At 34.1% G+C, this 22,674-nt stretch overlaps 1 protein-coding gene across 3 annotated transcripts in view; it reads right to left on the bottom strand.

Moving 5' to 3' along the window:
• The window catches only part of dnaaf9 (dynein axonemal assembly factor 9), a 144,777-nt gene that overhangs the window by 58,338 nt on the left and 63,765 nt on the right, over positions 1-22,674 (bottom strand). For all 3 annotated transcript variants that reach the window (XM_059965717.1, XM_059965715.1, XM_059965718.1), the window contains 5 exons: positions 22,216-22,300; positions 21,026-21,102; positions 13,255-13,299; positions 12,467-12,512; positions 10,743-10,854 (listed from right to left, as the gene is read on the bottom strand). In XM_059965717.1, coding sequence (XP_059821700.1) covers positions 10,743-10,854; positions 12,467-12,512; positions 13,255-13,299; positions 21,026-21,102; positions 22,216-22,300 — 365 coding nt within the window. The remainder of the gene's footprint in view (positions 1-10,742; positions 10,855-12,466; positions 12,513-13,254; positions 13,300-21,025; positions 21,103-22,215; positions 22,301-22,674) is intronic.

The raw sequence follows: 22,674 nt of genomic DNA, 5'->3' as shown, positions 1-22,674 counted from the left end.
TTTCACTCGAATTGCACCGCCAAAATTAGGGGTGTGTATTTTTATAGACCCCTCAATTTCATTTACACATCATGAAATTATTTCTGATCCACAGGGCAGATTTTTGTTGATAACTGGTTCACTTTTTAATCGAAAAGTGGTTCTAGTTAATATTTATGCTCCAAACTTTGACTGCCCTGAATTCTTTAAACATTTATTTACTTCCCTTCCTAATCTAAATGAATATATGTTGATAATGGGTGGAGATTTCAATTGTTGTTTGAATCCTTCAATGGATAGATCTAAACCTATTCGAATTGTTCCGAATAGATCAGCCTTACTTATTAATTCTTTTATGGTTGATTCGGGAATTACTGAAATATGGCGGTTTTTGAACCCTAAAGATAAAGAATTTTCGTTTTTTTCACATGTATATCACAGTTATTCTAGAATTGATTATTTCCTTATTGATCATCGTTTATTAACAGATGTTATTGATTGTAAATATGATTCTATTGCTATTTCGGATCATGCACCTTTGAAGTTATCTATCAAGACTTTGGACTTTTCTAATAATACTAGATCTTGGAGACTTAACGCTACTTTGCTTCAAGATCCAGAATTCATCACCTACATAAAACAGCAAATTGACTTGTTTTTCTCAACAAACTATACAGAAGAGATTGACAGAGGAATACTTTGGGACTCTTTTAAGGCTTTCATCCGTGGACAAATTATCTCATATTCCGTCAGTAAAAAGAAAACAAAGATATTTAGATATCGCTTTATTAGTGGATAAAATTAAAGAAATTGATAAGATTTATTCCGTGACTCCAACCAAAGAACTTTATAAGAAGAGAGTTGAGCTTCAAATGGAGCATAGCTTATTATTATCTTCTTCAATTGAGAATCAATTAATTAGGACCAGGGCTCAATTTTATATCCATAGTGATCGAACTGGCAAATTGTTAGCTAACCAATTAAAAGCTATCTCGACTAAGCGACAAATTATTAAAATTCATAAACAAGACGGCAATCTGACTACTGATCACAAAGAAATCAATAACACTTTTCAAGATTTTTATAAATCTTTATATCAGTCAGAATTTGATGGCGATCTGTCCATGATGGATAACTTTTTTAACAATTTGAATATTCCCAAACTGACAGATGAAGATCGTAGCTTGTTTGATGCTCCTATCTCTTTGGCCGAAATAGGAGAGGCCATCTCATCAATGAATTCAGGGAAAGCTCCTGATCCTGATGGTTATATTATAGAATTTTAAAAAACTTTTTCTTCTTTGCTTTCCCCTTGGCTATGTGAAATTTTTAATGATGCATTTGTTAAGAAGAGATTACCTCAGTCTTTTTATGAAGCTACTATCTCTCTAATTCTTAAAAAAGATAAGGATCCCACTTTATGTGCATCTTATCGCCCTATATCACTATTAAATGTAGACTCTAAGATTCTTACAAAAATTTTAGCTATTAGGTTAGAAAAGGTACTATCACAGATTATTTCAGAAGACCAAACTGGTTTTATTAGGAATCGGTATTCCTTTTTTAATATTAGAAAATTGATTAATATAATTTATACTTCATCACCCACAATTCCAGAATGTGTTATTTCACTAGATGCTGAAAAAGCTTTTGATAGAGTTGAATGGGTATACTTATTTAACACTGAGATACTTTAATTTTAGTCCTAATTTTAAATCATGGATCAAACTAATATATCATAAACCTGTTGCTTCTGTTCTTACAAATAATTATAGATCTTCTTTTTTTCAATTATCTCGTGGTACGAGACAAGGTTGTCCCTTAAGTCCTCTATTGTTTAATATTGCATTAGAACCTTTAGCCATTGCTATTCGTGAATCTCCTAATATTTTTGGTATTACCCGCAATGAGAAATTATACAAGTTATCACTCTATGCTGATGACTTGTTGTTATATATTTCTGATCCTGACAGGTCTATTCCCACTATTTTATCCTTGTTGGCTCAATTTGGTAGTTTTTCTGGTTATAAACTAAACTTGGATAAGAGTGATTTATTCCCTTTAAACGCACAAACTTTATTGAATGAAAGGATACCATTTAAAGTTGTTGATGATAACTTTATCTATTTAGGTATAAAAATTACCAAGAAATATAAAGATTTATTTACATTGAATTTTTTACCTATGCTTTATCAAATTCAACAACTTACTACAAGATGGTCTCCCTTATCCTTATCATTAGTTGGTCGGATTAATGCTATTAAAATGATGATTCTACCGAAATTTTTATACTTATTTCAAGCTTTACCAATTTTTATTCCTAAATCTTTTTTTGATAACATTGACTCAAAAATTTCTTCATTTGTGTGGCAAAATAAAAATCCTAGGTTAAGTAAAAGGCAATTACAATAATCTAAAAAAGATGGTGGTTTAGCTCTACCTAACTTTAGATTTTACTATTGGGCGAATAATATTCGTAACTTAATTTATTGGAAATCAGATTTGGATTCACCATTGTGCCCACAGTGGGTAAATTTAGAATGCAATGAGGCACAGGGATATTCTCTATTCTCCGTTCTGGGTTCTTCTCTTTCTGCCGATTTAGTTAAAATTCAATAAACAGATATCTAACCCTGTTGTCAAACATACATTATGAATTTGGTTTCAATTTCGTAAATTTTTTACTCTGAAAAACTTTGTTCTTGATAGTCCTATTTTACTTAATTTTTTTTTCAAACCTTCTTTGACAGATCAAGCTTTTAGCATATGGAAAAGGAAAGGTATAAAATGCTTTCGTGATCTCTTCTTTGAAGGTAGTTTGATGTCTTTCGACCAACTTTCCAACAAATTTGAGTTACCTAAATCTAACTTTTTTAGATATCTACAAATTAGAAATTTTTTACATAAAATTCTACCATCCTTCCCCAATTCAACTTCAATGGACTTTTTAGGTATGATTTTTACCTTAAATCCCTATCAGAAGGGATTAGTGGCTTTTATTTATAATATGATTATGAAGATACAACCAGAAATATCAGGTAGAATTAAACAAGAATGGGAAAAAGAACTTCAATATAATATATCAATAGAAAAATGGGAAAAAATTTTACAAATGGTTAATTCTTCTTCTATATGTGCTAAACATGCTTTAATACAATTTAAAATTGTACATAGAGCTCATATGTCTAAAGATAAACTTGCTCGATTCTACTCTCATATTAACCCTCAATGTGACAGATGTCATTCAGATGTGGCTTCATTGACCCATATGTTTTGGTCATGTCCCACCTTATATAATTATTGGAAGGACATATTTGCTACCATTTCCTCAATTTGGAATATTGATTTACAACCTCATTTTATTACTGCAATTTTTGGTATACCAAATGAGGATGGTAATCAGTTTTCCCCTTCAATTAGACGAATGATTGCTTTTGTAACATTAATGGCCAGAAGGTCTATATTGCAAAATTGGAAAGAAGTAAACCCTCCTACCACATTTCAGTGGCTCTCTCAAACTATTTTTTATCTGAGCTTGGAAAAAATTAGAAGCACTATTTTTGACTCATCAGTTAAATTTGAAGAAACTTGGGGACTGTTCATTCGACATTTTCATATGAATTAATTTGACCTCTCCCAGACCTTCTCTCTGTCTATTCTTGTTCTGGTATGGAGTTCCGGAGTTTTTGGCACTATCATATACAAATAAACTGTTATTATTGCCCATGTTAGTTTAGTTTAGTATTTTTTTTTTCTTAATATATACTTTTTGCTTGTATTTTTATAATTTTTTCTTTTTCTTTTGACGATTATTCTTATTTTTTTCATATTATTATAGACTTGATTGATAATGTACTATGTTTTTCTGTTGATATTTTAATAGGATATTGTTATCCTACTATTAATTCAATTTCAAGTCTTATGCATTTATAACCTATTCATTATTATGTTATGTTTTTTTATATATGAAATTCAATAAAAAGATTGAAAAAGAAAGATCACTGAAGTCATAATGGAACAACACCACAGAGAAACAGCACCACCGTTCCAATCTAGCAATAAGGTTTTTATATCTTCCAGCTGAACTCCAATGTTATCCATCTTTCCAATAATGCAGTAACCAGGATTATTCACAGTCAACCTGCTACCAAATAATACTTAACACAATTCTAGCATGACTTTAAGCTCATACAGTTTAAATTTCTCCTACAATTTTCATTTTACCTTTAGTTTTCGGATATACCTTTGTCTTGCTTGCCACCCTCAAATACATTGCCTGGCAACTCTCTGGATTAAATTTGTCACTTTTCTTCCTAACCAAAAATCTACTGATAATTTTCTACAAGATAAAGTCGGAGTCAGCTGGAGACGCTCATGGAGTGAGTACCGTTTTGGATTCGCTCCATAACCTTTACTTTTTTTAACCTTTGATCACCCTTATTCAGCTTATTTTTACCTATACCGAAAGTTTCTTTATTCTTTTTTTTTTGGATTTACTGCCAAGAGTTTGTTGTGAACTTTTGAAGATATGCAAACAGAAATGTCTCTCAGGTCTAAGGGACGGGATCCCGGACGTAATCCGAACGGTAACGGAAAAAAGCAGGCTCCGACACAACAAACACAATTAACTTTTGAATTGTTTATGGAGGTTTTGGATAAAAAATTTGCTGAACTACAACAATTTTTTAAAGAAGATATAAAGGCTTTTCAAGAGTACATGGTTAAGACGGATTTAGTAATTAAACAGCAACAAGCTCTTATTGCGTCTCTGCAAGAAGAAGCTCGGAAGCGAGATTTGACTATTGGAAAACTGCAACAGGATTTAATTTCAACCATTAAGCTGATGGAAGCCCTTAAAGCCAAGAGTGACGATTTTGAGAATCGGTCCAGAAGACAGAACTTACGTATACTTGGTCTTCCAGACGGCATAGAAAAAGATGACCCTTCGAAATATTTTGCTCAACTTTTAAAAGAAGCGTTTCCGACGATTTTCCCGAATAACCCCCCTTTATTGGATCGGGCACATAGAATTCGGCGTCGATCACCGAGTGTTACAGACAAACCTTCGGTGGTAATTGTCCGGTTCCATTATGTACATGACAAAGAACAAGTTATAAGAGCAGCTCGTCGGGTAGGAATGATTAAAATCAAAGATTTTTGCTTCCGCCTGATCGAAGATTTTAGTTCAGATCTTTTAAAAAGGCTTCTTTTTAAACCGTTGATGGCTGAATGTTATGAGAAAAATCTGAAACCTGCGCTTCTATACCTTGCGAAGCTTCGAATTTCTCCGTCGAATGCTCCACGACAAGTTTTCCTTTCAACTTCAGAAGCGAGAAAATATCTGGAGGAGAACTTCCCTACTGCTACAGACACCAGTCTTTAATAAATGAATGATTCTGATCGTGTAAGATGGTTCTCGATCTCTTAAACCAGAATTAAAATCTGGTTATTTGTGTAGGTTCATCCTACACTTTATACTCAAGTTAAAGTGTGTTTGCGTCATGTTAATTGTTTTGCCTTATACACTTTAATCATTTAACTACATACTTGTCTATTAACTTTGTTCCTTCGAAGGTATATTTTTAATTCTTTGAAGGTAAATTTTTCCTTGTTTAAGATGGTGGTTTCTTGGAAAAGATTTTTGGTTTTGCTTAAGATGGCATTATGTTTATATTTTTCGCGTTTCTTCCGTACAATGCATCGCTTATCTTAGCTTAAATATTTTTTGTTTTGTCTGGGCCAGAGCCCGAGTTATAATTGTTTTTTAGTGATTATATTTTTATTCTTTTTACAACTAACTATACTTAGAAATATGGTTTTTATTATAGCGATTTTATTTTTAAAGTTGGGGTGATTCTTTTATATATATCCTTTTTATATGGAGTGTTCTTCAGCTGACATGGGGGTAGGATTAGTCTTACTTTTTCTCTTTTTAAGTCATATTTTGGCTTTTTCTCTTTTTCTCGGGGGGTGGGGGGATGGTCTGTTTTCTAATTCTATTTTTTTTGTACCAGTTTGTGTTAGTTTTTTTATTCGGGCTGTTTTTGAACTTCAAATATGTCTGTGTTGTCGTCACTTCCGGGTTTTCTCACTACTTTTGTTCCTCTTCCGGATGCATGAGTTTATAAGTTGGTTAACCCTTTCTATACCAAAGGGTTGATTATAGAATTATGGCTCAGACCATTAATTTTGTGTCTTGGAATACTAATGGTTTAAATCATCCAATTAAACGAAAGAAGATTTTCAAAGTATTCCAAAGACTTAATGCTCATATCATTTTTGTACAAGAAACTCATGTGAGGAGGGAGGACAAATTTCGTTTTTTTAGATTTTGGCGGGGTCAACAGTATCACGCAAATTCGAAAGCTAAAGTAAAAGGAGTTTCAATTTTTATTGACTCCTCTATTTCATTTGTTCAACATGATATTTTTTCGGATCCAAATGGCAGATTTTTGTTAATTACGGGTTTACTTTGTAATAAAAAGGATGCTTTGGTTAATGTTTATGCTCCAAATGTGGATTGTCCTGACTTTTTTAAGTCTTTATTTACTTCTTTACCCAATCTAAACGAATATAAGTTAATAATGGGTGGTGACTTTAATTGTTGTTTAAATCCTCCGATGGATAAATCTTTATCTATTCAGACTTTACCTAATAAGTCGGCCACTTGTATTAACTCTTTTTTGACTGACAATGGAGTTTTTGATATTTGGAGATTCCGGTATCCTAATGACAAAGAGTTTTCTTTTTTCTCACATGTTTATCACTCTTATTCAAGAATTGATTATTTTTTTGTAGACTCTTGTTTTATTCCATTGGTAATCGGTTGTAACTATGATATCTGATCATGCTCCGTTATTACTTTCTATGAAATTTACGGATACAGCTTCTAATGCTAGACAATGGCGATTTGACTCTACCTTGTTGCAAGACTCTGACTTTATAAAATTTATGGAGGAGCAGATCGACTTCTTCTTCTCAACTAATTCTACAGATGATATTTCCTGCGGAACACTTTGGGACACTTTTAAAGCTTATATACGTGGACAGATTATTTCTTATTCTGTTGGTTTGAGGAAACGTATCAAGATGGAAACTCTTTTATTGGTTGATAAAATTAAAGAGATTGATAAGAAATATTCGATTGCTCCTAGTAAGGAGCTTTACAAACAAAGGGTTGAACTTCAAATGGAACATAGTTTATTACTTACATCCTCGATTGAAAATCAATTAATGAAAACTAAAACTGATTTTTATATACATAGTGATAAATCTGGTAAACTGTTAGCTAGTCAATTGAAGAATGCTCTGGTTAAACGTCAAATCACTAAGATTGGTCAGCAGAATGGGAATCTGACAATTAATCATGATGAGATAAATAAGGCATTTCAAGATTTCTATACCTCCCTGTATCAATCTGAATTTCCTCACGGTTATAATACCATGTCTGATTTTCTTGGAAAATTAAATTTTCCAAGGTTATCATCTGATGATCTTTTGATATTGGATACTCCTATTACGGATGTAGAAATTAAGGGGCTATTTCCTCAATGAATTCTGGGAAAGCACCGGGTCCAGATGGTTATACAGTTGAATTTTTAAAATTTTTTTCCGCTACTCTTTCCCCTTGGTTAGGTAAGGTTTTTGAGGAGGCCATTAGATTAGGGAATTTGCCACAATCTTTTTATAGAGCTTCCATTTCTCTAATATTGAAGAAAGATAAAGACCCTACTAATTGTGCTTCTTATAGACCTATATCTTTATTGAATGTAGACTCCAAGATTTTTTCTAAGTTACTGGCATCTAGATTGGAGAAGGTATTACCCAAAATTATTTCAGATGATCAAACTGGCTTTATTAAAAATCGTTATTCTTTTTTTAACATTAGGAGATTGTTGAATATTGTTTATACTCCCTCACATGATACTTCAGAATGCGTGATTTCATTAGATGCGGAGAAAGCATTTGACAGAGTTGAATGGCCTTACTTATTTAATGTGTTGGAGAAGTTTAATTTTAGTCCGATATTTATATCATGGATTAAATTGATTTATCATACTCCAGTAGCCTCAGTGGTTACCAATAATCAAAGATCTCCCTTTTTTCGCCTATTTCGGGGCACTAGACAGGGATGTCCTCTTAGTTCATTACTATTTAACATTGCCTCAGAACCTTTGGCAATTGCCATCAGACAATCACAGGATATTTTGGGTATTAATCGTGGGACAGATATTCATAAGTTATCTTTGTATGCAGATGATTTATTACTATTCATTTCTAACCCAGAGAAATCCATTCCAGCAGTTTTATCATTATTGGCTCAATTTAGTGAGTTTTCTGGGTATAAGTTAAATCTTAATAAAAGTGAATTGTTTCCATTGAATAAATGGGTCCCAATTTATGGAAATTTACCCTTTAAATTAGTTAATGACTCTTTTACTTATTTAGGGATCAAAATCACAAAAAACCATAAAGATTTATTTAGATTTAATTTTTTACCCTTAATTGATCAGATTAAAGGTTTGTTTACTAAGTGGTCACCTTTGTCTCTATCCCTAATAGGTAGGATTAATGCTATTAAGATGGTTATTTTACCTAAGTTTTTATATATTTTTCAAGCGATACCAATTTTTATTCCAAAATCTTTTTTTATTAATGTTGACTCAAAAATTTCTTCATATATATGGCAGAATAAAAATCCCAGGTTAGGTAAAACATATTTACAGAAGACAAAAAAGGAAGGCGGGTTAGCATTACCTAATTTCAGATTTTACTATTGGGCAGTTAATATTAGATATTTGTTATGTTGGTTGAAAGATGGGGGTGGATCTTTTGGCCCTTGTTGGGTGAGTTTAGAAACTAAATCTGTATCAGCTTATGCTCTGGGTTCTATTTTAGGGACTTCTCTCCCTTTTGCTCTTTCTAAATTGCCGAAACGAATTGACAACCCGATAGTTAAACATACATTGCGTATATGGTTTCAATTTCGGAGATTTTTTGGGTTGACTCAATTCGTTTTAAATAGTCCTATTGTATCTAATTGTTTTTTTCACCCTTCCATTATAGATCAAGCTTATTCAGCTTGGAAAACTAAGGGATTACTAAGATTTTCTGATTTATTTTTAGATAATTGTTCCATGTCTTTTGAACAATTATCCAACAAATATAACTTGCCGAGATTTCATTTTTTTAGATATTTACAGATTAGACATTTTTTAAGTTCTGTACTGTCTACGTTTCCAAATTTTGTGCCTTCAGATATTTTGGAGAGTTTATTTGAATTAGACCCTTTTCAAAAAGGGCTTATTTCAAAACTTTATAATATAATTATGAAGATACGTTCAGAGCCTCTTTATAAGACTAAACAGGATTGGGAAAGAGAGCTTAGTTTTAGTATTTCTAGTGAGAATTGGGATAGAATTCTTCAATTAGTTAATACATCATCGTTATGTGCCAAACATTCACTAATACAATTTAAGGTCGTACATAGGGCCCATATGTCCAAGGATAAATTAGCTCATTTTTACTCTCATATAAGTCCTATTTGTGATAGATGTCATTCTGAAATTGCGTCTTTAACTCACATGTTTTGGTCGTGTTCATTTTTGGAGAAATATTGGAAAGATATTTTTGATATTATTTCTGCGGTTTTGAATATTGATTTACAACCTCATCCTATTACCGCAATTTTTGGTTTACCAATGTTAGATTCACTGCATTTATCTTCTTCAGCCCGTCGATTGATTGCATTTCTAACTCTGATGGCTAGAAGATCTATATTGTTGAATTGGAAAGAAATTGATCCTCCCACTGTATTTAATTGCTTCTCTCAAACTATGTTATGTTTAAATTTAGAAAAAATTAGAAGTGGTACTTTTGAGACTTCTATTAAATTTGAAAAGTTATGGAGACCATTTATTCAACATTTTCATATGATGTAATATGACCCTGTGCCAAGTTCATTTGATTTCCCAGCTTTCAGCTTATGTATTTTGAGAGGACCGGAAGTGACGGCATTGATGAATACTTATTTTTGTGAGATATTATAAACAGCCCGTTTTTTTTTCCTTCTCTTTTGTTTTTTTTCTTTTATATTACTTATTAGTTATAGTTATTAGATTAGATTAGCTAGTTCTGCATTACATAAATTTTTTTTTGTTTTTTTTTCTTTCTTTTTTCTGTTTCTTTTATATTATACATTATGAAATATTTAGATTTACTATGTCCATACATATATCTTATGGCTTATGTCTTGGTAAACTCATTTATATTGTAACTATTATGTATGTTTTTTTTTCATATGTAATGGAATGTGTATATTGGTAATTTCATATCAATATATCATCTGTACTCTGTCCATATTACTAATATTAATAAAAAGATTTAGAAAGAAAGAAAAAGAAAGATAAAGTCTTCTTCTTCACCATCAATCTAATCACTTTCCCCCCAACTTCAAACTTCTCCCTGAAATCTCTTCATGAAATGCTGGGTTTTCCTAGTATTATACTCTATTTCAGATTTCCTGCAAATTTTGAGTTCCATGAGGGTTTTATGTCTCCTCTATCTTCAATCGGTCAGTAGAATAGAATGGTTTTAAATCCAATCAGCTAGTTTTATGATCAACATACTTTTTTTTAAATTCCAGATTATTAAGCAAATTTAAATTACATAGCTATCACAGGATTCAAATTGGCTGTACCATCACCACTAATCTTTCACTAAGTAGGATAAGAAATCAAGTCATCTGAAATGAAGATACTTACCCTTTTCTTTCACAAATATTTTAGATTCTATGAATGATTCAGAGAAAACTATTGATCCTACAGTCCCTTTGGCTCCTGTTAAATCTGGAATGTCATAAACAGTCATTGATGCCTACAACACAAATGGAAGTAGAAAGCATTCAGTTAAGCAATCTCAAATCAAGGTTAGAGTCAGGCACAATTTACTAATTAGGGCAACGGAGCACAAATTTATTTTCTATGTATGGAAACAGACACATCAGCAATCTTCCTGTATCAGCTTGTTCTGCAAAACCTACATCTATATTATCGAACAAAAATAGCCTTTTGGAGGGAGAAGCTCATGAAGGAAGGCAATAGGAGATGGGAATTCATTTCCATGGATAATTTGAAGTGCAGAAGAGTAGCAGAAGTGAAGCAAAATCCAAAAATATTGTTTATAAATGTAATCAGAAATAACTCTCATCAAGTACTGGAAGATGCATGCAATTGGTTAAAGATACTCAGATACAGAAAGCACAGGCAACTTCAGAAGAAAAAGATTAACAGACAAGACTAGATCAAGATGTATATCAAATATGCATGAATACACAGCAATTAAACAAATATTATTTCAGGGGAAAAAAGCGAAGCATACACAGGAATAATGATCACAGTCACTTTCAAACTAAAGGTCAAGTTTTCAAACTCAGTGAAATAAAATTATATAGTAGCAGAAAGAAAATGACAATAAGGTTGTCTGTTCATTTAATAAAACTGGTTTATTAAAACTCTGCCATTAACAACTCCATAATAAGGTTTATAGACGACTGTGTTTCCCTGTCTTTCGGAAACACGTCTTTTTAAGTCTCATCTTTGTTACACTTAAGTCTTTTGTTGTCTTAAACTGTCCTAACTATTTTGTATTTGGAAGTTTGAAAGATTATTGGACTTTATGTAGAACAGATATTTACAACTTCCAAACAAAATTAGTGCCTAAAAATAATAATGGGAGGTTGATCAGACAAGGCATACAATCTCTGAAAAACTGCTATTTGCATTATTAGCCTTTATATTAGTGAGCAAAAATTCCAAACTCTTTTCTTTGTACTAATAGCATCCAAGTTGGATTTAAACCAGTAAGATTAGAAGGCAAGTCACTAAGTAAATCATGCTGCCATTTAGCCTGGAGTTGAGTATTAGATTTACATTTCCTTTAAATATAGTGGGAGGCTCTTCCACTTACCCAATCTATACCGATTCTCAGATCAATCCCACTAATCCCAGTTGTGTACCAATTTACCAAGAGCATTGACACTTATTGTAGTGAAGTTGCCAATTCATTCCTGGCTTCCACATTTTATGAATTTTAAGATTAAAGTCAAGAATCAACCAGAGGTTAGATGTCAGTGGGATAGAATGAGTATGATCAATCAGAACTTTATGAATTAAATACTTGGGATTTCATCACTTGTTATTTTATTGCATCTTCAAGGCAATATCGAAGACATGCAGCTACAGAACCTTCCACAACAGTAAAAACACTGAGCATGCAGTTCAGTACTTGAACGGTTGAAATAAACTCTAATCATTAATTGTCTCAAGTGTTGACAATCTGAGAATGGTAAATCTACAGGGATCTGTTGACTTTAAAATGTCACTGTTGTAGTTCCTTTCTGAACCTTTTATCTTAAATCAAATCTTTTTAAATATACTACAATTCTCAATAAATATCAGGAAAATATTTGACTTCATATATGACTTACAGTTTTAATGAGGAACTTGCTTAAATGGCTTTCCAATGGGATGATTCTAGAAAGAAATTACATTAAAAGCTATGAGAAATAGTTCACAATCTGAAAACTACAACTAGTGTGTAATTGGGACTTTTTTTTTTATATATTATTAGAATCCACTCATAGTTCTTTACAGTAACCTGTCCTAAAGTTTAACTAAGCAAAGCAAATTTATTAGAAAGCAATTCAAATTTTGCCATAACCCATTTGACATCAACAAGTGAATTAAACCACCATGAAATTTAATGTAGAATCACAAAGCACAGATGCAGGTCCTTTGACTTAACAAGTCCATGCCAATCATGGTGATGACATGATTGTCAACTATTTTCATGACTCTTCCTTACAGATGGATGCAGCAACAAATTAAACTGGAGGAAAAGGCATCACATCGACTCTTGAACTTGTATCACATGGCAACACTTGCAAATACCTGCCTCAGCCAGTTTGCCAAATGTTTATACAGTCTTAAACCCTTAAATTGCCACTCTTGACTTTAACAGGTGCAAGTATAGACTAAATTGCAGTTCTCAGCTTACTATGACCAACCTTCAAAACACCTCTACATTAGTGTGAAACTTAATCCCACAAAAACAACAGTAACCACTGTACATTTAAATCAAGAAAGCAAACTGCAGAACAGAAGTTAGGTTTTCCACTCTAAGCTCAGGAGTGAAAACATGTAGGCTAAAATCCTGTATGCACAAAGCCATCGAAAGCTTTTTGAAAACAATACCAAGCACAAAATCAATACTTACCTTGCCTGGCTATTCACAGCTTCAATCTGAAAGGACAATTTTGACCTATTGGAAAAATAAGAGATAGCAAAATATTTAACTTGAAGAGCTCAGGCTTAAAAAAAAACTACATGGAACCCACAAATTTTTAGCTTAAGCAAAATCATAAACTGTGCCTGGATGAAAGGCATCTTTTAATATACAGTCGGCCCTCCTTATCCACGGGGAATTGGTTCCGGGACCCCTCGCGGATACCAAAATTCAGGGATGCTCAAATCCCTTATTCAACCTGACTCAATGCAGTGGACCTCAGACACAGCAGAACCCCAGACCTTATTTAACCTGTCTCAGTGCAATGGACGTTAGGACCCGGCGGTAGAGATCAGAATCCGCAGTGTTTCTGTTCACGAAAATAATCACGATCACGATTGAAAATAAAGTGGAAATAATAAAGCGATCAGAAAGAGGTGAAAGACCATGGGTCATTGGAAAAGCGCTAGGCTACTTTGGTCAACGCTCTGAACAATTTTAAAAGGATAAAGTGAGAAAGGCCCTGCCCCAATGAAAGCTACAATTATTATTAAGTAATGCAGTGGTTTAATTATTGGGTTTTGGGTTTTTGGGTTTTTGATCCTCCACATCAACCCGGCAAGGTGGAGAGCGTGCTCGGAAGCGGTCTGTCCCGAGAACTTCCGTTCCCGAGCCCAGCGCTGAAACATACGTTAAGCGTTTTATATGCATAGAAAGGTAAAATATATACTACATAAGACAAATATTTGACTAACTGCCACTAAATAATACCAGATGTACCTGTTCTGACTTACTTAGTAAGAGAACTTTCGATTTTTGTTGATCCCGATCCATGATAACCCATGCACATTCTCCCGTATACTATAAATCATCTCTAGATTACTTATAATACCTAATACAATGCAAATGCTATGTAAAATGGTTGTTATACTGCATAGTTTATGGAATAGTGGCAAGAAAAAAAGTCTGCACATGCTCGAACAACAAGTACTGGAAGAGCACTTCTGGGTTTTCGCGATACACGGTTGGTTGAATTCGCGGATAAGGAGGGCCGACTGTAATGGTCACAAGCAAAAATACTGAAGATGCATTCTTGCAAAATTGCAATTTCAAACACAAATCCAGATTACCATGTGCATCAGAGGGTAGAAAAGTTATGTTGTTAGTGGTAAAAGGGACTGATAGGAGTTTTCAAGTATCATAAATAATGCAAATTAGGATAAAATGCTCTACTAATACTCAGCAGGTCAGGTTGCATCCATATACAAACTTTATTAGAATAACTGACAAAAAGGATCTTAAAATTTCATAGCTGCTCCACCCATGCTTTTCCAACTTCAGGCTAATGTACAAGCCACAACCGACTTTCAAGAAGATTTTAATCCTAACCCTTCGTCAGGACTAAGTCTCGGCCCAAAACGTCGACAGTGCTTCTCCCTATAGATGCTGCTTGGCCTGCTGTGTTCCACCAGCATTTTGTGTGCGTTTGAATTTCCAGCATCTGCAGATTTCCTTGTGTTTATTCAGAATTCCCATTCCCCTTTCTCACCTTATCTCCTTACCTGCCCATCTCCTCCCCCTGGTGCTCCTCTTTCTTCCCTTTATTCCATGGTCTTCTACCCTCCCCTATCAGATTCCTTCTTCTCCAGTCATTTATTTCTTTCATCTATCAACCTCGCAGCACTTCACCCCTCCCCCTCTCCAGGTTTCACCCATCACCTACCACCTTGTATTTCTTCCTCCGCTCCTCCATCTTCTTGATCAACTTCTCATCATCCCCCCACCCCACAGTCCTGTGGAAAAGATATGACTTTTAGCTTAATTAGCTACAATTTACTCCACAGGCAAGTGACGAAAGAATCAAAAGGAAAAAGATGCTAGAAAGAACAAGATGTAAGAGATAACAGGAAATAAGAGAAGGAATGCCAAAATGGATCATACAACATAGCAGTAGCACCATCAAGTATGCTCCACCTTTCCATCATGGCTGACTTGCTATTCCTCTGAACTCAATTTGCCTGCCTTCTCTCCATAACCCTTGAAGCTTTTATTAATCAAGAAAGGATTGGATGGGCCAAAAAAGAACCCTGCATCATAATAAGCAGATTTGGTCAGTCATAATCTTTAGTTGAAGTGGGAAACATTTATAAACTTCTACAATGAATGGAGGAACAGATTCAAGAAGTTCAACAGGTCTCCCTGTTCCCATTTGATATGTTATGCCTGCCAATGCTTTTTCATGAGAGTGAGCTTACTTTCTGATCAGATTCTTCTATCCTCATCTGCTTCACTTATCAGGAATTACCTGAGTATTTCTAAAATGTAAATCTTATAGGAAAATACAAGGAAAGAATGATTATAGCTTCAGCTGGAAAGGTACCATTAACATACAGTGGCATGCAGAAGTTTGGGCACCCCGGTCAAAATTTCTCTTACTGTGAATAGCTAAGTGAGTAGGAAGATGAACTGATCTCCAAAAGTCATAAAGTTAAAGAAGCAACATTCTTTTCAAAATTTTAAGCAAGATTAGTGTATTATTTTTGTCTTGTACAATTTTAGAGTGGGGGGAAGAAAGGAAAGGAGCACCATGAAAAAATTTGGGCACCCCAAGAGATTTGAGCTCTCAAGTAACTTTTACCAAGGTCTCAGACCTTAATTAGCTTGTTAAGGCTATGGCTTGTTCAGTCATCATTAGGAAAGGCCAGGTGATGCAAATTTCAAAGCTTTATAGATCTTTATAGAAGATTTTAGAACAGAGAAAATAACAGAAATAGCAAATGAAATCTGTGATCATGGAGAGTTACCTGATGATTTAAGTAAATCAGTGTTCATCACACTTCCAAAGAAAGAGGGAGCAACTGAATGTGAGTTACATCGTACAATAAGCCTGATGAGCCATGTGGCAAAAATTGTTCTCAGAGTATTCATGATGAGAGCAAAACGTTGTATAAAACCAGAAATCAGTAAAGAACAATGGGGCTTTGTGGAAAACACTGGAACCAGAAATGCAATTTCATGCTACGGATGATCTGTGAACAAGCCATCAAGGTACAAAAAGACATCCACCTATGTTTCATCGACTATACAAAAGCTTTGTGTCAGACACCAAGATCTCCTGGAAATGCTTCAAGATCTTGACGTAGATGGGAAAGATATCCGTTTCTTAAGAAACTTATACTGGGACCAGACAGCATCCATCAGAATAAAAGGAGAAGTGAGTGAGTATGTGAATATCATGAGAGGAGTCAGGCAAGGTTGTGTCTTTTCACCCAACTTATTCAACCAGTATAGTGAAAATATCTTGAGAAGTATCAAAGACATCAAAGGACTCACAATTGGATATGCTGATGACATCGTACTAATAGCTGACTCAGAAGCAACTCACTATAGTGGCAAAAGAAAGTAATCAGAGGCCTCTCAATCAACACCAAGACGACACAAAGCATGGTCATCTCCAGAAAGATAAACATCCCACAACGTGTGATCAAGATTGGAAATACAAACATCAAACAAGTGAACAATTTCAGATATCTTGGCATCCAAATAACAAGTAATGGCACGTGCGACGCAGATATCAAATACAGAATAGCAATGGCAAAGAAGCTTTCCAGAAAATGAAGACCATATCAACAAACAGAAAGATAAGCATGTACAATAAAAACAGAATACTGCAGTGCTACATTTATTCTATCCTGATTTATGGAAGTGAATGCTGGACCATCTCCCCAGCAATGGAAAAGAGACTAGAAGCAGCTGAATTATGGTTCTACAGGAGAATGTTAAAAATATCATGGATCACACACACATCAAATGCAGAAGAGCAAATCTAGAGGAAAGACGTCAGCTTATGGACATCAAAAGCCTAACCAAGTTGCTACACATCGAGGAAATGGAAGTCACCCAAAAAACGAGGGATAGATCTGTATCCAAAACCACTGTCACCAACATCCACACCGGATATGGTACCTAGACGGACAGACATAAATACCCTGCTCCTCAAACCTTGTCCCAACAATCAGCAGCCATGGGCTCCTCTAAGCAGCTGCCTCGCACTTAGAAAATAAAAATAAATGATGCCCACAAAACAGGAGAAGGCTATAAGAAGATAATAAAGCATTTTCAGGTAGCCGTTTCCTCAGTTTGTAATGTAATTAAGAAAATGTAATGTAATTAAGCAGTTAACAGGAATGGTAGAGGTCAAGTTGAGGTCTGGAAAACCAAGAAAACTTTCCGATAGAACTGCTCATAAGATTGCTAGAAAGGCAAATCAAAACCCCCATTTGACTGCAAAAGACCTTCAGGAAGATTTAGCAGACTCTGGAGTGGTGGTGCACTGCTCTACCTATGACCTTCATGGAAGAGTCATCAGAAGAAAACCTTTCCTGTGTCCTCACCACAAAATTCAGCATCAGAAGTTTGCAAAGGAACATCTAAACAAGCCTGATGCATTTTGGAAACAAGTCCTGTGGACTGATGAAGTTAAAATAGAACTTTTTGGCTGCAATGAGCAAAGGTATGTTTGGAGAAAAAAGGGTGCAGAACTTCATGAAAAGAACACCTCTCCAATTGTTAAGCACGGGGATGGATCGATCATGCTTTGGGCTTACGTTGCAGTCAGTAGCACGGGGAACATTTCACTGGTAGAGAGAAGAATGAAATCAATTAAATACCAACAAATTCTGGAAGCAAACTTCACACCATCAGTAAAAAAAAAAGCTGGAGATGAAAAGGAGATGGTTTCTACAACAGGATTATGATCCTGAACACTCCTCAAAATCCACAATGGACTAGCTCAAGAAGCGCAAGCTGGAAGTTTTACCATGGCCCTCAGCCCCCGACCTAAACATCATCGAAAATCTGTGGATACACCTCAAAAGAGCAGAGAATGCAAGACAGCCCAAGAATCTCACAGAACTAGAAGCCTTTTGCAAGGAAGAATGGGCGAAAATCCCCCAAACAAGAATTGATTTACCAATAATCAAAGATCTCCTTTTTTTCGCCTATTTCGGGGCACTAGACAAGGATGTCCTCTTAGTTCATTACTATTTAACATTGCCTTAGAACCTTTGGCAATTGCCATCAGACAATCACAGGATATTTTGGGTATTAATCGTGGGACAGACATTCATAAGTTATCTTTGTATGCAGATGATTTATTACTATTCATTTCTAACCCGGAGAAATCCATCCCAGCAGTTTTATCATTATTGGCTCAATTTAGTGAGTTTTCTGGGTATAAGTTAAATCTTAATAAAAGTGAATTGTTTCCTTTGAATAAACGGGTCCCAATTTATGGAAATTTACCTTTTAAATTAGTTAATGTTTCTTTTACTGATTTAGGGATCAAAATCACAAAAAACCATAAAGATTTATTTAGATTTAATTTTTTACCCTTAATTGATCAGATTAAAGGTTTGTTTACTAAGTGGTCACCATTATCTTTATCCCTAATAGGTAGGATTAATGCTATTAAGATGGTTATTTTACCTAAGTTTTTATATATTTTTCAAGCGATACCAATTTTTATTCCAAAATCTTTTTTTTACTAATGTTGACTCAAAAATTTCTTCATATATATGGCAGAATAAAAATCCCAGGTTAGATAAAATATATTTACAGAAGACAAAAAAGGAAGGCAGGTTAGCATTACCTAATTTCAGATTTTATTATTGGGCAATTAATATTAGATACTTGTTATGCTGGTTGAAAGATGGGGGTGGATTTTTCGGCCCTCGGGTGAGTTTAGAAATTAAATCTGTATCAGCTTATGCTCTGGGTTCTATTTTAGGGACTTCTCTCCCTTTTGCTCTTTCTAAATTGCCGAAACGAATTGACAACCCGATAGTTAAACATACTTTACGTATATGGTTTCAACTTCGGAGATTTTTTGGGTTGACTCAATTCATTTTAAATAGTCCTATTGTACCTAATTGTTTTTTCCACCCTTCCATTATAGATCAAGCTTATTCGGCTTGGAAAACTAAGGGATTACTAAGATTTTCTGATTTATTTTTGGACAATTGTTTCATGTCTTTTGAGCAATTATCCAACAAATATAACTTGCCTAGATTTCATTTTTTTTAGATATTTACAGATTAGACATTTTTTAAGTTCTGTACTCCCTACGTTTCCAAATTTTGTGCCTTCAGATATTTTGGAGAGTTTATTTGAATTAGACCCTTTTCAAAAAGGGCTTATTTCAAAACTTTATAATATAATTATGAAGATATGTTCAGAGCCCCTTTATAAGACCAAAAAGGATTGGGAAAGAGAGCTTAACCTTATTATTTCTAGTGAGAATTGGGATAGAATTCTTCAATTAGTTAATACATCATCGATATGTGCCAAACATTTATTAACACAATTTAAGGTCGTACATAGGGCCCATATGTCCAAGGATAAATTAGCTCATTTTTACTCTCATATTAGTCCTATTTGTGATAGATGTCAATCTGAAATTGTGTCTTTAACTCATATGTTTTGGTCTTGTTCATTTTTGGAGAAATATTGGAAAGATATTTTTGATATTATTTCTGCGGTTTTGAATATTGATTTACAACCTCATCCTATTACCACAACTTTTGGTTTACCAATGTTAGACTCACTGCATTTATCTTCTTCTGCCTGTCGAATGATTGCATTTCTAACTCTGATGGCTAGAAGATCTATATTGTTGAATTGGAAGGAAATTAATCCTCCCACTGTATTTAATTGGTTATCTCAAACTATGTTATGTTTAAATTTAGAAAAAATTAGAAGTGGTGTTTTTGAGACTTCTATTAAATTTGAAAAGTTATGGAGACCATTTATTCAACATTTTCATATGATGTAATATGACCCTGCTCCGAGTTCATTTGATTTCCCAGCTTTTAGCTTATGTATGTTGAGAGGACCGAAAGTGACGGCATTGATGAATATTTATTCTTGTGAGATATTATAAACGCCCCCTTTTTTTCCTCTCTCTTTTTTTTTTGCTTCTTTTTTCTTCTATATTAGTTATTAGATTAGTAGATTAGGTAGTTTTGCATTATATATTTTTTTTCTTTTTTCTGTTTTTTTTATATCATATATTTTGAAATATTTAGACTTACCATGTTCATACATATATTGTATGGCTTATGTCTTGGTAAACTCATTTATATTGTAACTATTGTGTATGTTTTTTTCATATGTAATGGAATTTGTATGTTTGTAATTTCTTTATCAATATATCATTTGTATTCTGTCCATATTACTAATAATAATAAAAAGATTTAGAAAAAAGAAGAAAAAAAAGAATTGAAAGACTCTTAGCTGGCTACAGAAAGCGTTTACAAGCTGTGACACTTGCCAAAGGGGGTGTTACTAAGTACCGACCATGCAGGGTGCCCAAACTTCTGCTTTGGGCCCTTTTCCTTTTTTGTTATTTTGACACGGTAAAAGATGGAAATAAAAAAGTAATCTTGCTTAAAATACTAAAGAAATGTTTTACTTTAACTTTATACCTTTTGGAAATCAGGTCATCTTTTACTCACTTAGCTATTAACAGTAACAGAAAATTTGACCAGGGGTGCCCAAACCTTTGCACCTCACTGTATGTCCCAAATATGTTACAATTATTTGCTGCATATTCTCCGATTCAATGAACCATTCATTATAATTCAGTATAAACCAAAAAAAGCTTTGATGCTGCATTGTGTGTCAGCACTCGATTGAATACACACCCTGTAATCTTACTGCCATTCTTATTTATAAAATTAAAGAGCACAATTATATCTCATACCTTAGGACAGCTTTATAGTGACCAAGACCATAACAATCCAATGTTGAAAGAAAAACATCTTCAGCCATTTCTTTGGCCTACAAAGAAATATGATAATACATTTGTGAATCCAAAGACAAAACTTAACAAGACTACATACAAAATCTTTCATGTTTGACCTTTAACATAGGACAGTTTAATTTACTTTACAAAACTAATACAGAGCAGGCTTATCAGTCAAACTGAGGGTTGGAAAAAAGATGAGAAAAGACAGGAAGGTGAGGACCCAGCAAACTGGTGGTGGAAGAATCAGGATTTAGTGAGAGTTACAGACAAGGATAAAAACATTGCCAACATCACACTTAGAGGGCATCTGACCAAAAATACATAAATTTGAACTTTAAGCCAAATGGTTGTATTCGATATGACATGGAAGTGGTCCAAAATTCAATTCAGTTGCAAATGTCAGAGTGGAAATTATATTAGTGGTACGAGAACTGGGTATGTGACAGGACATAAATTATTTAAATTTATCTTTCTAATACAATGGTGATAAGCATAATCATTCATTTACTTCTGCTGTATTTTATATTAAAACATGGCAAAATATTGAATGGCAAGCAGTATAAAATATTGTTATTTAAAAAGTATGGCATTAGCATGTAGTGGAACAATGTATTTCAAGATTTTAAAATCAAGGTTTATGCTGTATACTGTAGTTAGTTGGGAGGGCTTGTATTGTACTATGCTGTAATGTTCTATGTCAACATTAATTGGCATTCTTCTTACTTCTGTTTGTTTGACTTTGCCTACCACATTTGCCTACAAGTTACTACAGCTGCAAAAGTAGTTGACTAGGCGGAAAACACTTGTCTGGAAAGATGAGCCACAATGTTAATAGACTGAGGATGAAACAGTTGCAAAGAGTTCCAAGGACATGGTGTTCACATCCAGAGAAATAAAGTGAAGCTTGAAAGGAATCAGGGTAAATGCATTCTCAGCATTTCTGTATTTTCCATAGTAGAAAGCTGAAAATTTGTGAAACCAAAGGAATATTCATATATTAATAGAATTGTGTCCCACAGGGTGAATATCAGAGCATTCTGTTAATTTCTAATGGTTATAGTTAATACACAATACAACACCATCACCTAAGTAGTCATAAATCTTTGATTTAACAGTTAAAATACAATTTTATAGAAATCATTTACCATTTTTATGCTGGGAGTTTCTACGTAGCATTGAATGCTAGCCAACACTGCTTCTACTATAGCAAAGTAAATCTGTGGCAGCACCCTAGGAAAAACAGACCATTCAAAGAGTTAATTGCTTATTCACACACTAGTCTAGGACAATATCCTCCATCACATTTCCCACGGCTACAAAGCACAGGAACATTCCTTCCAGGTGAGGCAACACTTCACTTCTGAGTCTGTTGGGGTCATCTATTCCATCCAATGCAGCCTCCTCTACATCGGTCAGACCTGACGCAGATTGGGGGACCACTTCGTCAAGCACCTCCGCTCAGTCCGCCACAACAGACAGGATCTCCCGGTTGCCACCCACTTCAACTCTGCTTCACATTCCCATTCGGATATGTCCATATGTGGCCTACTCTACTGCCATGATGAGGTCAAACTCAGGTTGGAGAAGCAACACCTCATATATCG

Source organism: Hypanus sabinus, chromosome 3 (genome assembly GCF_030144855.1).
Source record: "Hypanus sabinus isolate sHypSab1 chromosome 3, sHypSab1.hap1, whole genome shotgun sequence".
Taxonomy (NCBI): Eukaryota; Metazoa; Chordata; class Chondrichthyes; order Myliobatiformes; family Dasyatidae; genus Hypanus; species Hypanus sabinus.
Note: the sequence above shows the minus strand (reverse complement) of the source record. Positions and strands in the feature narration are given on the sequence as shown.